This window comes from Nematolebias whitei, chromosome 18, assembly GCF_014905685.2.
Source record: "Nematolebias whitei isolate Nwh7 chromosome 18, NemWhi1, whole genome shotgun sequence".
Taxonomy (NCBI): domain Eukaryota; kingdom Metazoa; phylum Chordata; class Actinopteri; order Cyprinodontiformes; family Rivulidae; genus Nematolebias; species Nematolebias whitei.
The window spans coordinates 20686765-20697028 of NC_056515.1; the positions used below are offsets into that span (position 1 = coordinate 20686765).

Below are 10264 nucleotides of genomic sequence, written 5' to 3' on the forward strand. Positions count from 1 at the left end.
TGGAGTCTTCATGTTGATGCTGCTGCACCCTCTGATGGTGGAGTCTTAGTGTTGCGAGGATGAACTGAGGAAGCAGCACAGTCATCTGTTCGCAGTGTCGTTTTATTTCAGGGAATCTAGAAGAAATAAAACAAGTTGGATGATTAAATTAACAGTCTTTAGTTTACATAGAAGGTGGGGGTGGAGGGCGTTTACAAAAGTTTGAACATGAATTTTATGAGTGACACTTCACAAAATCAGCTTCTGCACCTGGCTAGACAAGCTTTAACTATTTGCTCTTTTTTCCATTTCTGAATGAACATGACCCAGAAGATGTTAAGGAAAAAAAAAAGTTGAGTTTACACTCCCATTACATCTGCAGATGGTTCAGAAACAAGGAAAGACAAGATATTAAACGAATGTTAGCAAACAATATTAAAGTTGTCCAATCCATTTATAGCTGCTGACTGATTCCGCTATGTCAGATCTATGATCATTACTCAGCCGAAAATATCATTTTATATATTATCCTTACGTGATATTATCCAAACGTAAACAGAAACAACGTACCACATCCATACAGAAATCGAACCCTCTCAATGTCCGAGTTCATCAGCTTTTCTCTCTGTCCCATCTCGTGTACATCGTCACGCTTCGGAATGATTGTGTCTTTCCCGTTTTGCGAAAAATAATTACTGTGATAGTGAAGAATAATAAATTATTAAAACATAACACAATTCAGTTCCGAATGTTTGCGTTAAGAAAACATTACCTTCCATAGTGCATGATAGAAGTGTAGTCATATGGAATACCAAAAGTTTGACCATTAAGCTTGTTGAAGTTTTTCTCCATTCCTGAAAGACAAGACCAAAACAGAAAGCCTGTATGAGTGGAACTTTTTTTTTTGTTTGTTTTGTGAATGCATGCATTTTGTCACATGGTAATCAGTTATAGGAATCATCACAGAAACTTGGATGTTTGTTGGTGAGTCCTGTGCTTTGGTGGAATTATTACCTCTGGACTCTCTGTATTTTAATGTCCCATGGTCATCTGAGGACCATCTTTAAGCCAAACTTTGTATGTAAACAGCTGTCCATCCCAGTCTCCTGCTCCAGCTTTGAGCTGAGTGTTTATGAACTGGGACATTCTCCTGTGTTGCTGTGCGCACTGGTCTACTGTCCACCAAAATCCAAAGTTTTCACATGTGAATTCTCTGATTTATTGGCTTATCACACTGACATATGATCACGTTTTAATAATTGGAAACTTTACTATGCATGTGTGTCGTCAGTAGAAGCCCTTAGTGAAGGACTTTTTAGATTTATTAGACTCCTTTAATTTTACTACGCATGTAAATAGTCCCACCCAGGAACACAGACATACTGTGGACTTGGTTTTAACATGTGCTGTCCCCGTTTGTACAGGTCCTTCTCAAAAAATTAGCATATTGTGATAAAGGTCATTATTTTCCAAAATGTAATGATAAAAATGAAACTTTCATATATTTCAGATTCATTGCACACCAACTGAAATATTTCAGGTCTTTAATTGTTTTAATACTGATAATTATGGCATACAGCTCATGAAAACCCAAAATGCCTGTCCCCAAAAATTAGCATATCATGAAAAGGTTCTCTAAACAAGCTATTAACCTAACCATCTGAATCAACGACGTAACTCTAAACACCTGCAAAAGATTCCTGAGGCTTTTAAAAACTCCCAGCCTTGTTCATTACTCAAAACCGCAATCATGGGTAAGACTGCCGACCTGACTGCTGTCCAGAAGGCCATCATTGACACCCTCAAGCAAGAGGGTAAGACACAAAGAAATTGCTGAACAAATAGGCTGTTCCCAGAGTGCTGTATCAAGGCACCTCAGTGGGAAGTCTGTGGGAAGGGAAAAGTGTGGCAGAAAACGCTGCACAACGAGAAGAGGAGGATTGTGGAGAAGGGCCGATTCCAGACCTTGGGGGACCTGCGGAAGCAGTGGACTGAGTCTGGAGTAGAAACATCCAGAGCCACCATGCACAGACGTGTGCAGGAAATGGGCTACAGGTGCTGCATTCCCCAGGTCAAGCCACTTTTGAACCAGAAACAGCAGCAGAAGCGCCTGACCTGGGCTACAGAGAAGCAGCACTGGACTGTTGCTCAGTGGTCAAAAGTACGTTTTTTGGATGAAAGCAAATTTTGCATGTCTTTCGGAAATCAAGGTGCCAGAGTCTGGAGGAAGACTGGGGAGAAGGAAATACCATAATGCCAGAAGTCCAGTGTGAAGCACCCACATTCAGTGATGGTCTGGGGTGCCATGTCAGCTGCTGGTGTTGGTCCACTGTGTTTTATCAAGCGCAGGGTCAATGCAGCTAGCTATCAGGAGATTTTGGAGCACTTCATGCTTCCATCTGCTGAAAAGCTTTATGGAGATGAAGATTTCATTTTTCAGCACGACCTGGCACCTGCTCACAGTGCCAAAACCACTGGTAAATGGTTTACTGACCATGGTATTACTGTGCTCAATTGGCCTGCCAACTCTCCTGACCTGAACCCCATAGAGAACCTGTGGGATATTGTGAAGAGAAAGTTGAGAGACGCAAGACCCAACACACTGGATGTGCTTAAGGCCGCTATCGAAGCATCCTGGGCCTCCATAACACTTCAGCAGTGCCACAGGCTGATTGCCTCCATGCCACGCCACATTGAAGCAGTCATTCACGCAAAAGGATTCCCGACCAAGTATTGAGTGCATAACTGAACATGATTATTTGAAGGTTGGCGTTTTTTGTATTAAAAACACTTGTCTTTCATTGGTGGGATGAAATATGCAAATTTTTTGGGACAGGCACTTTGGGTTTTCATGAGCTGTATGCCATAATCATCAGTATTAAAACAATTAAAGACCTGAAATATTTCAGTTGGTGTGCAATGAATCTGAAATATATGAAAGTTTCATTTTTATCATTACATTATGGAAAATAATGACCTTTATCACAATATGCTATTTTTTGAGAAGGACCTGTATATTGGAAATCAGTGACAATGTGTTTTCAGATCACATGCCTGTGCCGTTTGATTTCACCCCTCTCTGTCTCACTGTGAAACAGTGTGCTCCTGTGCATCGCAGCTAGGCCATTAACCGCTTCACTGCTGCTCATTTCTCTGATGATTGTAACTGTAAAAGTATCAAACAGCCCTCAGTGCCTCCCACCACTGAGGATTTGTTTAAATGTTTTGGACCGTGTTGCTCCCGTGAAAACCAGACAACCAAATCTTAGATCAGAACCTTGGCTGAATGATGTCACTCAAGCCGTTCGACAGCAGTGCAGGAGGGCAGAGGGCAGAGTGCAGGTGGAGGAAACGCAGGCTACAGGTTTCTTTTCAAATGCTAAGAGAGAGTTGGCATAGTTATCAGAAAGCAGTAAAATCTGCTAAATCTAAATACTTTTCTAATATTATCGTTTCACTTTGAGCCAATCTTTCCATATTTTTTAAAGCAGGTAATGTGCAGCATGAAGCCATCTGGCTCCCCATTTGATATTGTTCCCCTTCGACCCCTAAACAATGTTTTTCCTTTTCTGGGCCCTTCTATTCTCTCTATTGTGAATAGCAGTTTAACTTCAGGTACGGAGCCAAAAACCTTTAAACATGTTGCTGTTCAACCTGTGCTGAAAAAACCTAGTCTTGATCCCTCAGTGGTGTCCAACTTCAGGCCTGTCTATAGACTCCCATTCGTGTCCTAATTACAGGAAAAATAGTTGAGTCTCAGTTGAAATGTTTCCTTGAGGATCACCATTTTAGAGGTGTTCCAATCAGACTTCAAAAACACTCCACTGCACTGAGACTGCTCTATTGAAAATATTCAATGACATTTTTATAACCACGGGTGAAGGCGACTCCGTGCTGCTTGTCCTATTGGACCTTTGGGGTTTACATCTGCTTTAGACACCATTGACCACGAGATCCTAATTTCTAGGCTGGAGAAGTGGGTGGGCATCACAGGGTCAGCCCTCAAATGGTTTAGATCCTACCTCTCTGACAGAACCTTTTGAGTCAACATCAAAGATTTTAATTCAGCATCGGCAGCGCTTCAGTGTGGGGTACCACAAGGGTCCATCCTCAGTCCTCTTCACTTTTCTTTATACCTGCCAACACTAGGTCCCATTTTCCATAAACATAAAACATTCCCTTTCATTTCTAAGCTGATGACTGTCAAATTTACTTCCCTCTGAATCACACTGGGCATGTTCTGTTCAGCCTCTTCTTGACTGCCTGCCTGACATCAGGGACTGGATGGCTTTAAATTTCTTGTTTCAATGAGAAGAATGAAGTCATACCGTTTCCTCCTAATGGCATGATCAAGAACCACCTTTCCTCTTTAGTCCCGTTAGAGAAACAAAGTCACAAATTGGGGAGCGATAATGGACCCTTCCAGGAAAATTAACAGTCATGTAAACATGATTGCTAAAGCCTGTTTTTTTTTTCCAGCTGAGACAACGGTCTAAACTGAAGCCCATACTGTCCAAAAATAATCTTGAGACTGTAATACATGCATTCATAACATCCAGGCTCGATTATTGCAATGTGCTACTGTTTGGAATCAGTCAGACCTCCATTGCACGTTTACAACTGGTCCAAAATGCTGCAGCCCAATTTTTAACTGGTACAGGCATAAGAGAGCACATTACTCCAGTTTTGGCCTCCCTGCACTGGCTCCTGGTTCACTTTCAAATTCAGTTCAAAATACTCCATTATGTTTTTAAAGTTCTTAACAGTTCTGCCCCCTCTTATCTTGCTGAGCTGCTGCAGCCATATGTCCCACAGTGACATCTGAGGTCAGCAGATCAGATGCTCCTTGTGGTTTCAGGAACCTGTCTCAAACTCAGAGGTGACATGGCCTTTGCTGTTGCAGGTCCAAGTCTGTGGAATGATTTACCCTTACATGTCAGACAGACTCACACTCTCAATGTTTTTAAGTCTCGCTTAAAAACCCACTTTTATTCCCTGGCTTTTGACACAGCACAATTTGTTTTTAATCCTGTCTGTACTCTACAGTGTTAGCCTTTTAGTTATCTTTTTCCATTTGAATATACATTTTAATCCTGTGTCCTTTGCTTGCTTGTTTTTCCTGCACAGCAATTTGGTTGGCCTTGCTACTGTTCTAAGTGCTTTATAAATAAAGTGGTATGGTATGGCACATAACATTGTTGCCCCAATTTTGCACTACTTATTATTCAAACTTACAATAAACATTACAGAAATTGTGATTTTAACCAATCAGGTTTTACATGTTTAATTCAAGTGAGGGGGATTATGGTGTGCCAAGAACACACCATTATTTCAATCTAGGTTGGTCCACATTTATTAATTTAATCCTACAGACCTCCACTTCGTATATCTCTATAGAATGTAAAGGTTAAGTTTAAGGGTTAAGGATAAGTTTGATTCATTAACTGCTTCGAAGTTTAAAATATTGAACTTTTTTAGGATTGCAGCATTACACTTTTGAAATGGCCCATCATTAATTGGACAAAAGTGGCTTGTCTGAATAGAACCATATTCATCAAATTGAGTTAGAGCCATTTTATGTAGGCTGTAGTGGCCATGTTGAACTTTATTATTTTTATAGATGTAATTCCAATGATTAGTTTGTTTCATTAAAATCTATCCAGTAGTTCGTGAAATATTTAGTCAATTTTACTTACAGGTGATAAATACAATACACTGAGATTCAGGTTTCTTTGGTGATACAATAACTTAATTCTTCATGCTTTGTTCTTAGAAATGTTGTTCAGTTCTTTTTACTTCAAAACTGAACCATTTAATTTCCAATATTCTAGGAGACAAGACATTTCCACATTTTATGCAACACCCCGATTTTTAATTGAAAGTATTCATATTTAGTGTAATAAACACTGTCAAGTTTAACTAGAACACAAACATGAGCATGTCAGTGTTACCTGGCATGATGTTACTTTCAACAATCTTGATGTACTGGTCACGGTCTGACCTGGTGTGCTCGTGTTGGAAGCCAATGGTGTGAAGAAGCTCATGGGCAATGTTACCCGAAGAGCAATTGGGTGCCACAAACAAACCCTGCCTGCCACCAATGAAGCCTACGTACGACGCACAGCTGGAGGATGATATGCACAGGCAAAAAAATAAAATAAATCAAGAAGTTGCATGTTAATTCCACGTTTCCCATTTAGACAGTTTTACAATGATTGTGCTTAAAGGATGGAACTTCATATTTTAGAGTTCTAAAAAAAAATCACTATATAGTGAAGGTAGGTACTGCCGAGCAGTTCCTATAAAACTGCTAATCTTATTAAGAACCAACAACTTTTTATCGTCATTGCTAATAGCCAGACAGGCAAAACGAGTTCTCTCTGTAGTGCCTGCAGATTCAGGAGTTTTGGTAAGGAGATTTCTGTTTATATGCTACATAAAATTTTATGAAAGATTTGTCAATTTATTGAGGCTCGAGTAAATCAGAGAGCTTAGCAGAGTTGTGACAGAGTCAATACATTTCTGTTCTACTGTCATGTAAAAGTATATTGTACCTTTAGCAGCAGAATTTACTTTGTACCTTTAAAAATAAATAAATGGTCCACAATTGTCATCTTATTAACCATTTCAATAACTCAGTAGGTTTCCATAAAATGCCTTAATAGGTATAGAAGTACAACTGGCTTGTGTGTGCAGGTAGAACAACATCACATGATAGACCCAAATTATTCTAAGAGTCCTACTGCCAGACTTCATTTAAAGCAGTTGAAAATACCAAATTTATTGCTGACTACATACCCGTTGCCAGTTTGGAAGAGCACATAGTCTGGCTCAGCATTTCTCTTGTGGAAGGTTATACAAGTGTGTTCAGACAACATCGCCATGGCAGTTAGGATGTCACTTGTTCGGTTCTCTGGAAGTAAACAGTAATGAAACAAAAATTCCTGTAAAAGTGGTTTATTATTTTGAAATTCTAAAAAGTTCATTACCTACTTCTGGGCTGATTTCAAAAGGTATGTTTGTTGTTGGCCAAGTAATGCCCACTGCATTCCTTTCCCTCTGCAAATACATACAGTAGATGACCACTCCATTTGGTATAGGTTTGAGTGTGCTGCATTGTATTTGGATCAGAATTTATTATAGTGCATTAGTCATACAATCTTGGAACCCATCCCCTTTGGTATTTGGTCTTCTTTCAGCGGTTCCCTTTTCAGGAGTTGTCACAGCAAGTCATTCTACATCTCACTCTGTATTCCGTCCTACTATTTCCATGTCCTCTCTAACTGCATCCACAGATCTCTTTAGTCTTCCTCTGACTTTTTCCTGGCTTATGCATTTCTATTGTCCTTTTACAAATATACCCACTGTCCCTCCTCTGGATATGTCTAAACCATCCCAGTCTGGCCTCTCTAACTTGATCTCCCAGTTGTTCAACCTGTGCTGTACCTCTGTTGACACGCTACATGTATAATAGGGGGAATGGTGGGGCAAAACTTTGAGAAGTCAAACCTGCGATCGGAATGTCGCTGGTTTGACCTGCCCCAGACATCAAAATGTGATGTGTGACCCACCCTCATTTGCCCCACACTGGGCCCTTGAGCAAGATTCTTAACCCCCACCAGGTGCTCCCCCGGGCGCCCTAGATGGCAACTCTGCTCAACACAGAGGACTGTGGTAGGTCCGTGGTCTGTGGTTCCGTCAGGAAGGGCGTCCGGCGTAAAAACATTTGCCAAGTCTTCATGTGAGTTAGTTCTCTGCGGTGACCCCTGAGGAAGGGAGCAGATGAAATTAGAAAAAATTAATGAAAGACATATGTTTCACACATATATACAATATTGTAACCAAAATGAGTAGAAATGTTAATTTGGGGCAATATCCATTTTAGGTCTCTCCTTTCGGCTTTTCCCTTGAGGGGTCGCCACAGCAAGTCATTCTTAATCTCATTCTGTCCTCTGCATCCTCTGTCCTCACTGCAACTACCTCTGTGTCCTCTCCAACTGCATCCATATATCTCCCCTGTCTTTTTTCCTGGCAGCTGCATTTCTAACATCCTTCTACCAATATTGCTGAGGGTTGCTGAGGATTGCCAAGGACAAATCCAAGGAGTCCTGAAATGATGACAGAATGTTTATTCAGCTGGGCCCCTCTGAAAAGTCCATGGAAATTCCTTGGTAGGAGGGTAGGGAGAGATAGAGCCATCAAGTTTACAAAACTTCCAGGCGAGTTGAGATAAGTTGGCCAGTCAAGGCCAGTCAGGGAGCCGAATTCAGATAATTGTTTTGGGGATGGTCAGAGCTTTAGTGACATCTACCTTGAGTCTGTGTCAGTCCACTTGGTTTCAAAATGTCCAAATTACATAGCCAAACCAATGGGCCATGCCTGAGAATAATCCCCGAGATCTGATCCATTCTGCCAAAAGCATTAGAGTCTGGGTGCTCGAGGCATGAACCAAGCCATCATAAGACAAGCAGCATGACCGGGTCCAAATTTGCTGCCAATTATTTCCTTGATTGTAGATAAACCAGGAACCAGACAAATCCAAAAAGCAGGAACCGGTCATCATAAATCCAATTATAAAATGCATCCTTAAAATCCACAAATGGCAGCAGAGATAGACACGTCATCAAGTCTTCCAAGTCGATGAGATATCCAGCTGCGTGCCAACAGGGCAAATCGGCTCGCCTAAAGCCCGTCTTCTATTCGAAGAAATGCTATCAATTGTGTTGAGGGACCAACTGACCAAATCCAAGTCCATAATTATGATTCAGAAGATTTGTAGAAGATATGCTCTAAGCAGTTTCACAGACGGGACAGAGCAAAAGTAAAGCGCAGAGAGAGAGGAGGAGAAGATGTCCGCCCTTGGCAAGAGCAAGTGTTGACGTAACAAATAAGAAAATTAGTATTAGTTTTTAGTCCTGTCTCACTTTGACTACTGTCCAGCTGTTTGGCCTTGTGCATCAAAAGAAGATCTAGATGAACTGCATATAGTTCAAAATAAAGCTACATGATTAGTACCCGACTGTCATTTTAGAACAATTATTAACTCCATGCATCAAAGCCAGCCATGCATGAATGTCAGTGACAGACTAGTATGCAGTTCCTTTTACATAAAATGTGGATTTTACACAAACCTTTTTGCCTTTTCTCAGTTTATACCCACCTCTAACGGACATCGTTTTAAAACTAGCCTAGACTGTTTAAACTACCTCTGTCCAGAACCGATGTCCTCAGTCCAAACAGCTCTATTCAGAGCCATTTCATACTGAAATAACATTGATTGGTGATCATGATAGTTAAAAAAAACCCTTAAAATATATACAGTACATAATGCAACATTACATTCGGTAGAAGTCATCTCAGGGCACTGAACAGAAAAACTGAATAATGAAATGCAAACAGTTTTTCTTGTTTTTTTTTATTTTATTTTTTATTTTTTTATTGTTGACAATTTTGGGGGATTATTGAAGTCAACTTGTCTTTGTGTGATGTTGAGTTGTAATGATTGTAACATTTGTGTATTGTAATGCTTGTGGGTGTAGATCACAGGAAGAATAGTCTATGTTAAAGACGAATGGGAATCATAAAAAATTACAATTAAAGTGGATCACTGTTGTCTTGAAACTGCTACATGACAAATTTTGTAGCAGTTTGTTTAAATGCAGTTCCCTAAACTTTTACACCACCATAAATTTTACAGCCACAACACAAAGGAGTGCACATTTAATGTTGTGAAATTTGAGATTGGAGCGGCAATTGAATGTGCTCTTTAGTTTTTAGCTCATCCATCCTGTTAGAATTAAAATTTCTCCAAATTGAGTCTGATCAAACAAGTACAGAGGGTTATGATGCAAACAGTTCAGAACCAAATTTTTATACATTTTGAATTATCACTTAAATCTTAGAAGCCAAATACTCTTCACTTTGATTGCACAAAATATAAAAATGTATTTTTCCTAAATAAAACCAACAGAGTTGCAAAGAGGCACTAAAGCACCTTTAAGCATTTTATTTTTAAATCCAGACCACTGCATGCTCTTCTCACACACATATTTATTAAAGCAATGTAGTTTATTATTAGCAGAAAGAAAAAAAAATCCAAGTTTCAATCATTTCAGCCTCAGCTGCAACGACCAACAAAGTCAAAATGGCTGCCATAGAAACTTGCAGTAACTCGAATTTCCCCCACGGGATTAATAAAGTACCTATCTACCTACCTATCATAACCAACAGGATGGGTGAAATGACATGACTTCAGTTTGGTAACATTAGTACTTATGCATTTGAA

At 39.9% G+C, this 10264-nt stretch overlaps 1 protein-coding gene across 1 annotated transcript; it reads right to left on the bottom strand.

The window, feature by feature from the left end:
* Window positions 1–6: 6 nt before the first annotated feature.
* On the bottom strand, window positions 7–7050 carry LOC119424486 (astacin-like metalloendopeptidase). Its single transcript, XM_037691971.1, has 6 exons — window positions 6969–7050; window positions 6778–6892; window positions 5931–6103; window positions 752–833; window positions 550–674; window positions 7–116 (listed from the first exon to the last, which is right to left on the bottom strand). The coding sequence occupies exons 1-6, from the start codon at window positions 7048–7050 to the stop codon at window positions 103–105; spliced, it is 591 nt and encodes a 196-aa protein (XP_037547899.1). The 3' UTR covers window positions 7–102.
* Window positions 7051–10264: the final 3214 nt, after the last annotated feature.

Bases quoted from the DNA above. Each gene is read 5' to 3' on its own strand.
- LOC119424486 (XM_037691971.1), bottom strand. From the start codon at position 7,050: ATGTATTTGCAGAGGGAAAGGAATGCAGTGGGCATTACTTGGCCAACA. The intron at 6,104-6,777 runs GTATGTAGTCAG...ATCATCCTCCAG, and splicing joins CTCTTCCAAACTGGCAACGG to CTGTGCGTCGTACGTAGGCT. The intron at 675-751 runs GTAATGTTTTCT...TCACTATCACAG, and splicing joins TCTATCATGCACTATGGAAG to TAATTATTTTTCGCAAAACG.